A 12,970-nucleotide genomic window follows, 5' to 3' on the forward strand; every position below is an offset into this window, starting at 1 on the left:
CTGCGCCCGCGGCCTTCTGGGAGCCGTAGTTTCCGAGGGCACTTCGCGCAGGCGCTCTGTGGTCCTTGCGCCTTGTGGGGCCGCTGCGAGCCGGCTGGCACCCAAGGTGAGGACCACGGGTCGGGCGTGGTGAGAGCGGCGGCCGAGGGAGGGAGGTGTTGAAGGAAGGGCAGACAAGGAAGGAGGGATGCGAGGCGCAGTGAGGTGAGGGTGGAATCGCAATGGGGGTGTTTCGAACTATCCCTGGCTCCGCCCCGAACCATCCTTGACCTTGATCCGACCTCCTGCGGGGCAGGGATGGAGGCGCCCGCTGCATTCCCTGCGGGACTCCGTGGCCGCGAGGTGAAGTGAGATGTCGGTAGCCTGGTCCCGGAGCGTGAAATGACGTGCCCTGGGGTGCGCAGGGCCGCGCTCCGCAGGGCGTGTTCCCCGGCAGAATGGCGCATTTCCTCCCCTCTCCTTCCTTCCGAAGCCGTGCGGTCCTTCCCCTGCTTACCCGGGCTAGGGGTTCAGTACCCCAGGAGTGAACTGACTCCGCTGAAACCTGCTGGTCCGTCTTTCCCGGAAAGCACTCAGCGGCTCATTTCTCTGTTCCCTGGGCCGGGTCCAGGGGTTTCAACGTCTTCCACCAGGCTTGTTGGAGCTGCCCAGCGGCGCTCCCTCTTCTGAGTACTGCTTTCCAACACCAACCAGACTTCGTGCAAAACTTGGTATTTCAATTAATCAGATACTTCTTGAGTACTATATGAGTACTATATGCTTTGAAGAAAGCAAGATTTGATTCCCAAGATTTACCGCCTACTTGGAAGGATAAAGATATAAAGATACTTATATACTGGGTGATTGAATCAGAAATCTGAGAGTTCAAAGAAGATAAAGACCCCGACTCTTTGTTTCATGATGTGGGTCCATTTGGTTGTAGATTGGAAAAGAGTTTCTAGGCTTGGCTGGAAACATCCTTAGCTTATTTTAATGACATTGGTGGGCATCTTAAGGTTAATATCCCCTTTTGGTTCTGAGTCATAGAACCAATGAAGATGGATGAAGACAGGATGCCCTGTCTGCTCTATACTCCCAGGACTCCAAAGAGCACTTAAGAGGTGAGGTCTAGTAGCAGAACATGAACAATGAAACCTCAGGTGAGGAAGATGGAAGCTTGCCTTTGCTACCTGTCTTAGGTCTTCTTGGGTTGCAAATTACCAAAGCCCTGCACAAACTAGTATGAGGGGGATTCATTTTGAGGATACTTGGTTAGGTCACAGAGCCCCAAAGAAAAGACTACAGGTGTGTAAACGAACTGGGGATGGAACAAATTCAAGACTCTCTCTTAATCCCTTGCTTCTGCTTCTGTATGTATTTAAGTTTTATATTTCCCTGTCACTGGTGACTGGCTTTTTCAGCTCTCAGATTGTATGACAAAATGTGACTCTCGAGGTCTCCCAAGTTTTCATGCCCTCAAGTGGAGCCTCATGAGAAGAGATGGACTTCTTTTTCTTGGTTCCACTTCCAAAATTTCATGGGAAGGACTAGTTGGTTCAGATGCCCATCAGTTTAGGCCAGGAAATAGAGTCAGTTACTATTGTATGGATGTGGGTAAAGCAATTTCCTTGAAAAGTGTGAAGTGTTGGCAGAGTTCAAGAGACAGAACAATAGCTGCAGCTTGCTGCCTGTCACTCACCTTGAAATATGACTACATATTCCTTCTCTAAGAACTACTCTCCTTTTGCTCCTTGGAAATGGCTGAGTGGGCAAGAGGTGGAAACATGATCTAAGGTCATTGATCTCTCAATGGCTAGCAACCAATATGTTCTTGAGAATTCTAAGCAGGAGACACAGAAGCATTGGCCAGTTAATTGTGGGTGTGAGATCCATAAGCCCTGGAGGGCTGGGAGTTAAAGACCTCATTGAACCTTCTCTGTACAGAGGAGAATGTTCTGAAAACATTCTCTTGGGGGATGAAGAGATATAAGACCCATCTAGCCCTTGATGGCTTTAGAAAGCACCCTTTGTTCTAGCACCATTCTCCTTTGTGGTCACCTCCTAGCACATGTCCGATGGCCTGCATACATAGAAATTATAAGCATAATCTTGCTCTTGGCCATTCTAAATGTCCACTGTGGCACATCCAGGTTCTCTATGTAGAGATCTTAAGAGCAAGAGAGAAAGATGTACAGGACCATCATTATCCTTCAGTATCCACCAGAGTATACAAGTCTATTAATGAAAATAATAAAATCTAATTGGTAGTGGATCACAACCATAATTAGAATCCAGAAGATGGTGCCAAATGTGACTTATCCTACTGGATTGTGTGGATTGTATTACATAGATCAGCCTCAGACGAGCATTGATAGGTCCCTTTACCCTCTTTCTTTTTCTACTCTTCTGCCCTCCCTAGTGGTACTGACTCCATCTTGCAACAGCCTTTGTAATAAAACCCTGACAGGATGCTGTTCTAGCATTCTCCATTGGCAACCTTGGGGAGACCATTGTTCCTGGCTCCTCTCCTGGAAGGGTTTTTCAGACTTCTCTGAATAAAACTTCTGTTAGATGAAGGAATCTTTCTCATGAGAATATTATTACCTCTTATGTCTTCCAGGTACTGTTATATCACAGACTGTCTCCCTATCAGGCCCAGAGATGAGTACGACTAGAGACTCTTCATCCTATTCCAGATGTATAGTTACTCTGTGGAGTCTGCCTTCACTTTCTGATATTTGAGTGCTGACAGCTTTTTCCACTTGTGTCCCACACCTGGACAATCTGATAAGGAAGCCTGAATGCTCTCTTCCTGGGCATTGGCAAGAGATTCACATCACACAGACCCCTTCCTGTGGGCATGTAGGAATGCTCACCCTGGCCCTAACCACAATAAAAACACAGTCTCCTTTCCTCACTCAAGCCATTTGGGATCTGCTTAAGGGGCTTGCCCTGATCTCTCCAAAAGACCTCAATTATGTAAGTAATAAACCCTTTCATATACTTGGTCTGTGTTTGTGTGTATGGCATCATCATTCTCAGTATTGGAACCAAAATTGGGGTGGGGCCTGTCTGCCTCTGCCGGTGACAATACCCTCTTGGACACCCTAGCTCTCTAGCTAATCCTTTATTTCCCATGGTCTTCTGTGATGCCAGCCAATGCTGTAGGGGCAGTGGTCAATCAGGCCATCCTGGTTGGTCTTGCTGCCCTTCTTCTCTTGCTAGAGAAGCAAATGTATTCAGACATGGACTCACCATTGAATAGCTGGGTGTCATTCTGTGCATAACCTCCTAGTTCTGTAGAAACAAAAAATGACTGACAGGGGTGCTTGGCTCAGTTGGAAGAATGTACAACTCTTGAGTGTAGGGTTGTGAGTTCAGGCCCCATATTGATGTGGAAATAAATAAATAAACTAAACAATGGCTCTAACAACAACAACAACAACAAAATGAACCTAAATAAACTGGCTGGAATTTCTAGCATCTGGTGTCTGACTCTGTTTCTGGGTTGAATGAGATTCAGTCACTTTATTGAACCTGTACTTGGGACCTTTGGCAATCAGGAAGGAGTTAGGACAGGAAGCCAGTGTTCTTTAGATCCTGGTAGGGGCCACAAATGTCATGAGTCCTAGATGCTGTTTAATTATAGTATCCTTATAATGCCCCTTGTACCCTAAAAATAACACCTGAGCTGTCTTGAAAGTATTTCTCATCCTTAGAACTAAATAAAACTTGACTAATACAGTAATACAGTAATTTGCTTTTACTTTTTTTATTCCTGCTCGTAAAGGCTTCATAGTAGCCTTACAAAAAAATGTTCGTATAAACAATCTCCTGGTCATCGTGAATTTGAAAGTCAAATTGAGTTATTTATTAAATGGCTTATTTATGTCAAAATACTACAGAACACAATCCTTATAGACTTATTAAATGGGGTAAAAATCAACTTCATTGTAAACTATTTGATTTTTATTAGGTTTCTGATGTGGGTTCTGTTCCCAGGAAGCTGCTAACTCAGGAACAGAGTTGTGGCAATATCCATAATTTCCATGCCCTGGGAAAGGGTGAATTTACTTCTAGACTTGCTTTGTTCTTTGTAGAGTATTGAGAGTGAGGGCTGTTTCATACCTAATTGATATGTAGAGATTTTTTTTTTAAGATTTTATTTATTTATTCATGAGAGACACAGAGAGAGAGAGAGAGGCAGAGACACAGGCAGAGGGAGAAGCAGGCTCCATGCAGGGAGCCCGATGTGGAACTCGATCCCGGGACTCCAGGATCACGCCCTGGGCCAAAGGCAGGCGCCAAACCGCAGAGCCACCCAGGGATCCCCCAATATGTAGAGATTTTTAGTCTGGGTCAGACAACTACAAAATGGAATTGGCCTCTTTTATGTTTCCTTCTCTAGCTTAGCCAACTCTGGCCTGGGCCTTTTCCAAGAGAACATAGAAGAGGAAAGAATGGCAGCTGTGCCCCTAACAGCCAGATGGCAGGTGAGTTGGCCTTCTCTTCAGTCCAGAGGTTCTTTGCCATCCTTGGAGATTGGTCCTGTTATGGTAGAAGTTGGGCTCTGTAGAGATGACTAGTACTTTTTCTATCTTCAGATTCTCTTCTTTCTCACCATACAACACAATTGTAGGGATCTTCTGAATGGCCCTTCATAAAGCCTTGGTGACCAGCCCCATCATGTGTTTTGTAATGATTGGGGAGTAGAGGATTGGGGCAGCTATGCCCTTAGCAATGAGCTCAGGGAGTGCTTAGAGAACTTTCATGAGAATATAAAAATTCTGAATCATCTAGTCTGGTATATTCTATTCTTTTCAAAGGGATACCATATTTTTTATCTTTTTTTCTCCAGTTTTAGTTCTTAAATGTATCTTCTGCTCCTCATATACTTATCAGAGATCTTCCCTTGACTTAAGGATCAGTTGTTCAGCTGAAATCTCATGGATCCATGAATATTAGAGCAGGAAGGGAATTTAAAGATCATCTAATTCTTTAATTTTGTAATTTAAAAAATTGAGGCTAATAACAGTATCCCTGAAGTTTAGAGGCTCTGCCATGGATACGATGACATGAGGTCATCACCAAGAGTTTCATGCCTCAGGTCACAGACCTATAGTTCTTTTTATTTTTATTTTTTTAAGATTTTGTTTATTTGAGAGAGAGAGGAAAAAAAAATTAATCACAAGCCGTGGGGAGGGCAGAGGGAGAGAAAGAGCCTGACTTGGGCTCCAGTCCCAGGACCCAGAGATCATGACCTGAGCCTAAGGCAGACTCTAACTGAGTGAGCCACCCAGGTACCCCATCTTTTTTTTTTTTTAATTAGTCTCCACACCCAGTGTGCAGCCCAACATGGGGCTTGAACTCATAATCCTGAGATCAAGACCTGAGATGAGATCAAGAGCCAGACACCTAACTCACTGAGCCACTCAAGGTGCCCCTAGGACCTGTACCTCTTATGCAAAATATCCAGTGCCCTTACATCATTAAAACCATTTCTTTCCTATTCTATGTGTCTTCCGGTGCTGTATTCTTTTGTCTTCCTTGGTGAGACGTAAAAGAAGACCTATAGATGAGTAAGAACATGTTTGTCTTTTCAGAAGTCTCTTAAATTTAAGGATGTGGCTGTGAAGTTTTCAAAGGATGAGTGGAAGCAACTGGTCCCTGCTCAGAGGGCCCTTTACAGGGAAGTGATGCTGGAGAACTATCAGGATTTTGTTTCTTTGGGTAAGCGTGACTTTCTGCAGTTACTCAGAATCTGCCATTGTGTGTGTGTGTGTGTGTGTGTGTAAAGAAGATGCCCTTCTTTTCTTACGGGGGCAGACTTGTACACCTTTGGATAGATCCCCAGGAAGGGTATGAATCGTTTGTGAGTTCATTTGCCTTTTATTGTTTGTATTTAACTAATGACTGTCAACACTGTCAGTAAATGGCCATTTTGATCTGGATAGAGTCTGTAGGATAAGTGAAATTTGGTCTGAGACCCTAGCTTTAAGCAAAAATTTTTATTATATAAAATGGAAAATGCCCCTTTCCTGGGAATTGCCATAAGACAAAATTAGATAAATGTTTCTCTGTTTTTATCTAAAATTGTGAAACAATGGAAACAATGCAGGCACTTGGTAATAGGGATCTAGGTAAATGAATCATTATATATCCATAATGGACTACAGTATAGTATGGGCCTTAACCATGAATGATATTTATAGAGTTAGAAAGATACTAATGATATATTATTAAATAATAAAAGCAGGATATGAAATGATTGGAACCTGAGTACAATTTTTTTTTTTTTTTTGAACCTGAGTACATTTACAACGTATATCTGTATGCATAGAAAAAGTCTGGATCCTAGAGACCCGGGATCGAATCCCATGTCGGGCTCCCGGTGCATGGAGCCTGCTTCTCCCTCTACCTATGTCTGCCTCTCTCTCTCTCTCTCTCTCTCTCTCTCTCTGTGTGACTATCATAAATAAATAAAAAATTTAAAAAAAAAGATTAAAAAAAAAAAAGAAAAAGTCTGGAAAACTACAAAGAAGGAGACATTTTTAAAGACACAGTGATGAACACCAAATTTAGTATAATGGTTACCTCATGGGGGGAAAAGGGAGGGCATTGGGGAGGGGCTTCAATTTACTGTTAATGTTTATTTTTTAAGTCAGATGGTGGTTTGTAGATTTGAGTCTTTATGCCTTTTGTATGTCTTAAACATTTAATAATGCATTTAAAAACTAAATATAGAAAATTTATGTATGTTATTATATAAATTTATTTATATATGACATTTATAAATGACACTACTTTAGGGATGCCTGGGTAGCTCAGTGGTTGAGCATCTGCCTTTGGCTCAGGGTGTGAGGCCAGGGTCCTGGGATCAAGTACCACATTGGGCTCCCCCTAAGAAGCCTTCTCCCTCTGCCTATGTCTCCGCCCCTTTCTCTGTGTCTCTCATGAATAAATAAATAAATATTTTTTAAAAATAAAAATAAATATCACTGCTTTAAATCATTAAAAGCCAAAGGTATTATAATTTATCTTTTTAAAGATTTATAAAAAATTATTAGTGTTTTCAGTTTTAAATGTTTAATATTAACTGCATCTAAATTAAATAATATTTCTTAAACTGTTCCAGTTTGATTTATAGTTGCATCAAATTCAGTATAATTGCACAGAAGTATAATTAAGGGATACAAATCTATTATTATTTTTAAAAACCACAAAAGAAAATGGGGTAGCTTCTTCACCTTCGTCCCTTGAGATGCAGAACCTTCTCCATATTTCACTTCTCTAAGCTAAGAATTTTCCTTCAACTCACAAGAATACTAGTTCCATTTGAGTAGGTTCCTAGATCAGAGAAGAATTCATGAACTACTTCAATAGATCTAATTTGGATTTTCTAGAAAGTCAGTATTGACTTCCCTTCAGAGAATGAGAATTAGCATCTTATGTTAGAAATGAGCATATGTTTTTTGGATACTTCCATTTTCCTCCCTAGAGAGAAAGGGGATTTTATTACACCCTAGGAGGGTTGTGAATTTCTATCCCAAACAGCCATTTCTCATTTTGTCCTTTGGGAGCAGGACTTCTAGTTCCTAAACCTGATGTGATTTTCCAGTTGAAGAGAGGTGAAGAGCCATGGAATTTTGATTTTCAGGAAGATGAAGAAAGAGAAGTCCCAGCAAACACTTTTCTAGGTATGTGTGAACTGGGCAGATGGGATTTTGCTGGACAGTTCACTTAGAGACCACACCTTGGGATGGTCATAGGCCTGTGGAGATGGTCACTGCCCTACTGGGCCTTGGTTTGGAGAACTTATGCCCAGATAGCCACGTGGCTTTCTTGTCGCCTTTTTCAGGTTTTTGCTTAAATATGCTGTCTTCTCAGTCAGGCCTGCCCTGACAACCCTGTCTGTAAATTGAACTCTCTCCACCTCTTTCCTCCTCCCCAGCCATGTGCTACCTAGCTCTCTTCTCAGGGCTGTCTTCCTAACATACTATATTTTTACTTCTTTATTTTGTTTAGTGTTTGTCCATACCTACCCTGATTAAAATGTAAACTCCATCAGAGGTTTTATGTTGTTTACTACTGGATCCCCAATGTTTAGAACAGTACCTGGTACATAGCACATCCTCAGGTATTTGTCAGATGAATGAATGTTTAGAACAGTACCTGGTACATAGCACATCCTCAGGTATTTGTCAGATGAATGAACAGGTAGCAAGATCCTACCTGTTGGAGGTTTTCGTTGGGGGAAGTAAGACAGAGGGTTGAGAACAGTACCTGGTACATAGCACATCCTCAGGTATTTGTCAGATGAATGAACAAGTAGCAAGATTCTACCTGTTGGAGGTTTTCGTTTGGGGAAGTAAGACAGAGGGTTGAGAACCTTATTTGTATTTAAGTCTGATAACACTTTTTAATCTTTCCTAGTTACCTTTTACCATATCTCTTTCCTCTTCCTTTAAAAACCATTGTAATTTACAGTTTACTTTCTCAGGTCCTGGCAGGTCTTCCTACTTAAACTCTCTGCTGTTTAAACTCATTGACATGTAATAAACTGCCTAATCATTTCTTTGTGTATCTCCTGTTTTTCTGCATGTCTCCTTCCCTGAAATGCTCTTCTTTTGGCTGTTTGCATGGTTAACATATCTCTCAGAACTCAGCTTAAATGACACTTCTAGATGGCCATTCTTGAATTTTCCCTCTAAAGAAGACCCCACTGCAACTTCCATTCACTGGACTTACCACCATCTATTATATTTTGTTTGTTTACTCTTTGTCTTCTGTCGTGTAGAATATAAGCATCATGGGGGCAGGGACCATGTCTCTCTTGTTCAGTAGAGTCCCAGAGACTTCTACTGTGCCTAGCACTTTGTAGGCACCTAATAAACATCTAATAATGAATAACGAAAACTTGTTTAGTGGCCTAAGTGTGCACCTTCCACTTCTCTTCTCTGTTACTCTGCCATTTTTCTGTGATGTTTTTCTTTCGAGGGGTTACCAATAAACCAGGCAGGATCTTGTATTCATTCTATTCTTAACACAGATAATGTATTCTTTTTTACTCACATTAAGACCCAGTTATATCTGTAATTTCTATTTGTTTTAGACCAGAATGCTAGACTTGAGAGCCAGAACTCAACTCAAAGGCAGGATGTTTCTAAAAAAGCAAAGTCACAAAAGACATTAACGGAAAAACTCAGAAAAGGTGGTCCTCTGGGTCCTGTACTTGGCCCAGAAAACCTCAAGGGCACCAGGAAAGAACATCTTTCAGGGAAGACTTTGAAGAAATCCTCCCCCAAGGAGGAGGACACGCAAAGATCCACTCCTGCCAAGAAAACCAACAAGAAGGGGAAAAACTTTGAATGCACTGTATGTGGTAAGACCTTATATAACCACTTATCCCTCACTCGTCATCAAAGGACACACACTGGCGAGAAGCCCTATAACTGTCAAGAATGTGGGAAAGCCTTCAGCTATAGGAGTAGCCTTAAGAAACACCTGATGTCTCACACTGGGAAGAGTCCCTTTGAGTGCAATGAATGTGAGAAAACTTTCTATGACCGGCTGACCCTTACTGAACACCAGCGAACTCATACCGGAGAGAAGCCCTTTAAATGTCACGAATGTGGCAAGGCTTTCTTTGTCCGCTCATCTTTTACTCGCCATCAGAGAATTCATACTGGAGAAAGTCCTTACAAGTGTACAGAATGTGGGAAATCCTTTACCCAGAAAAGCATCCTCGCTCGTCACAAGCTCACTCACACTGGAGAGCGGCCTTATGAATGCAAGGGGTGTGGCAAAGCCCTGTTTGACCGCTCCTCCCTCATTCGCCACCGGAGAGCCCACACAGGAGAGACTCCTTTTGAATGTAATGAGTGTGGGAAGGTTTTCTTTGATCGCTCATCCCTTAATCAGCATCAGAAAATTCATAATGGAGACAAGCCCTATAAATGCAATGAATGTGGGAAAGCCTTCCTTCAGAAGAGACCACTTACACAGCATCAGAGAGTACACACTGGGGAGAAGCCCTATGAATGCAGTGTGTGTGGGAAGGTGTTCAGTTGCAAGTCCTCTATCATCCAACATCAGCGACGTTATGCCAGGCAGGCTTCAGAGTATCATAGAGGTGCTTCAGGCCAGCAAGGGACTCCCATAGAGACGTAAGATGCTTTTGCTCAAGATAATGAAGATTTTTGTTTGAGTACCTTCTAACTACTGCTTATTCTCATGCCTCCATTTGGTATTAGAGTCTCAATAAATAGTCTCAATGGACCATGCCATAGACTTCCCCTGGGATGCCTCATACTTAATATAATACTCCGAGGATCCCCAGATTGGTCAGAAGCTCTCCAATCAATATGTTTTGTAAGTGTTTGAAGGGGACCCTAAGATAAGCATCATATATTTGTATTTATTTATTTACTTATTTATTTACTTATAATTATTTTTTTATTTCTAGATTGCACAATAAGAACAGGAACTATTTCATATCTATCCACTGTTGTGTCCCCCGTGTGGTGCCTGCCACTTATTACATATTTTCTCAATGAATGAATACCTGTCTAGTCATAAGAACTTGAGTCCCCAATCAAAAGCACTTTCTAGAGCTAGAAACTTGAATAAGAAAATTAACATGAAGCTAATATGTATGTAGGACTCTAAATACCTTCACTATAATTGTGCTATTAGCTCTTAATCCACTCTTGGACGTTTCTAGAGCCCTAGTTTGGGTATGCTCTGTTCTTCACTCAGGATCCTTAGTTTCCCTGAGCTTTGTCTCTTCTGCCCTCTAACCTGAACTTTGACCTCTAGTAGACTAACCTGTTACCCTTGTTTCTAGGTTAGTGGTTGCGTTTTTGTGTTATATTTGTTGAATCTCATTAATAACTAAAATTCCTTATCCTGGCTCTGCCATTCCATCTATACCGTGAGCACAACACGTTCCCTTTCTCATATGTTTTCACATAAAACTGTTGAAGGGAAAAATATTCACAGTGAAAGTTGAAAGTCCAAATGCAAGCCAGCTGTAGCCATGACGGCTGGGTAGGGTTCCAGGCTGAAGAAGTCAGCCACAGTGAACCAGGAGATGGGGCTATATCTATCTCAAAGAATATCTCAAAGCCAAAGTTAATACCATAGCTCATCCAGGGGTAGTCATCCTTCGGTGCAAAAGCAGCAGACATGAGGATGCAAATGAGAGCCAGGCCACCACATCCTATTAGACATGATATCCTCCTTGCCAGAGCATCAGTATCTGTGAAACCAAAATGCATACTGTCCTATCTACAACTACACAGAGGAGATATAGATTGGCTTCCTCACACCTACATCTTGAGAATTCCTTCAGTAATAAAGCAGTAATTCCACAAAGCAGCCTATAGAACATGAGTACCTAGATGAGAAGGAAGAAAGGTTCCTCACTTCTAGGTGTTTTTTTTTTTTTTTAAAGCACAGTTATTTTCATTTCTTGTACCATATTGGTATTACAATGGATGAAGGTAGAGAATTAGCGTGGCATACTCTTCTTTTATCTTGTTAATGGACAGGAATCTGGAACCTTGGGCAGGAAAAATGGAGTTAGAGTACAGACCTGTAGCAGAGACCACAAAAAAAATCAGTCCCTGTGATGATCAAAGATCTGACCCCTTGTATGATGCCCAGCCTATCGAACATGCCATAGGTATCATGTAAAGATGTAGCTTCTTTTCCATCACACATGCGTATAAAACCTGTGCAAAGTCTGCAAAAGAGGCAATTGACTAAATATCCCAGGATCAGTAGTTCAACTTATTAAGCCAATTTAAAGACCCTCATGATTAAGTAACTTGCAAAAGCCAGTGTTGAGACTAAGCATTGACTAATGCTTACTGTGGCAGAAGCTATTAGTTGCCTAACTTGTAGTCATACTTCTTTTCTTTCTTAGTAAGAAATCCAAGTCTCTTCTGAGTAACAGAGTGCTCAACTATATTGCTCAGCCTCTCTTATAGTGAGGTATGGCTAGTCAGGCTAATGAAATACCAATATATCAAATGTCAAGCCAATAGTATGTTGATATATCAAATAGTAGGCAAATGATATGTTGGTACAATTGGAATTTGTTCAATAGGACTTTTGGAAAGTTGCCTTAAAAGGGAGGGCCAGGGCAGACCTGGTGGCTCAGCAGTTTAGCGCCGCCTTCAGTCCAGGGCGTGATCCTGGAGACCCGGGATCAAGTCCCACATCAGGCTTCCTGCATGGAGCCTGCTTCTCCCTCTCTCTGCCTGTGTCTCTGCCTCTTTCACTTTCTCTCTCTCTCTGTGTCTCTCATGAATAAATAAAAAATCTTAAAAAAAGGGGGGGGGGCCAGTTAAGAAACCTCCTTTTGCCTTTGCTCTTCCCTTTTCTACCTGGAATGTGGATTTAGTGGCTGGAATTCCAGCAGCCATTTTGTGACTTTGAGGATTTTTTTTTTTTTTTTGGTGGTGACTTTGAGGATCTAAGCCATGCCTGAAGAATAGGAAAGGAGAAAAATAGAAGATCTCTGATTCCTTGATGATCTTATGGAGATTCCACACCAGCTCTGGACTGCCTATTTCTGATCTTGCATGAGAGAATAAACCCTTATATATTTAATCACTGTATTCACAGCCAAATGAAATTCCTATTAGAGTTGATGGACAAAGAGAAGCAGAAGGAATTTGTCTGATCAAGTTCCTCCTGTTTCCCTCAATTTTTCAGGTTGCTTCATCCAGCCATTTAGGGAGGTCAAATCCCACAGCCCATTGTGTGACACTTCAGCAAGCCTGGAAGTGGTGCAAGGAACCAGAAACTTGAGCTGTGCAGTTGTTTGGCCTGTGGCAAGCAAGGGGGAGAGACTGCCACTCCCAGGCAGTTAACTGCCCAGCTTTGATTGAAGATGGTGCAGTCAAATGTGAATGGGTTCATAGGTTCAGGCAGCTGAGGTGGAACAAAGCACTAAGGGTATGTGCAGAGGCCCAAAGGTAAA

The 12,970-nt window shown here is 42.0% G+C and overlaps 2 protein-coding genes across 7 annotated transcripts in view; both read left to right on the forward strand.

The window, feature by feature from the left end:
- Nucleotides 1–10,890, forward strand: LOC144280887 (uncharacterized). 4 transcript variants are annotated; one of them, XM_077843363.1, is made up of 6 exons: nt 1–106; nt 2,600–2,958; nt 4,388–4,472; nt 5,583–5,709; nt 7,563–7,676; nt 9,092–10,890. In XM_077843363.1, the coding sequence occupies exons 3-6, from the start codon at nt 4,440–4,442 to the stop codon at nt 10,147–10,149; spliced, it is 1,332 nt and encodes a 443-aa protein (XP_077699489.1). In that variant the 5' UTR covers nt 1–106; nt 2,600–2,958; nt 4,388–4,439; the 3' UTR covers nt 10,150–10,890. The 4 variants fall into 4 exon arrangements, with proteins under 4 accessions (XP_077699489.1, XP_077699491.1, XP_077699490.1 ...); XM_077843365.1 differs by having other exon boundaries at nt 51–204; XM_077843364.1 differs by lacking the exon at nt 1–106 and adding an exon at nt 113–1,139.
- Nucleotides 10,212–12,970, forward strand: part of ZNF892 (zinc finger protein 892) — a 21,056-nt gene continuing 18,297 nt past the window's right edge. For all 3 annotated transcript variants that reach the window (XM_077843352.1, XM_077843349.1, XM_077843353.1), the window contains exon 1: nt 10,212–10,350. The gene's annotated coding sequence lies outside the window, so the exon portion shown is untranslated. The remainder of the gene's footprint in view (nt 10,351–12,970) is intronic.

This window comes from Canis aureus, chromosome 12, assembly GCF_053574225.1.
Source record: "Canis aureus isolate CA01 chromosome 12, VMU_Caureus_v.1.0, whole genome shotgun sequence".
Lineage (NCBI taxonomy): Eukaryota > Metazoa > Chordata > Mammalia > Carnivora > Canidae > Canis > Canis aureus.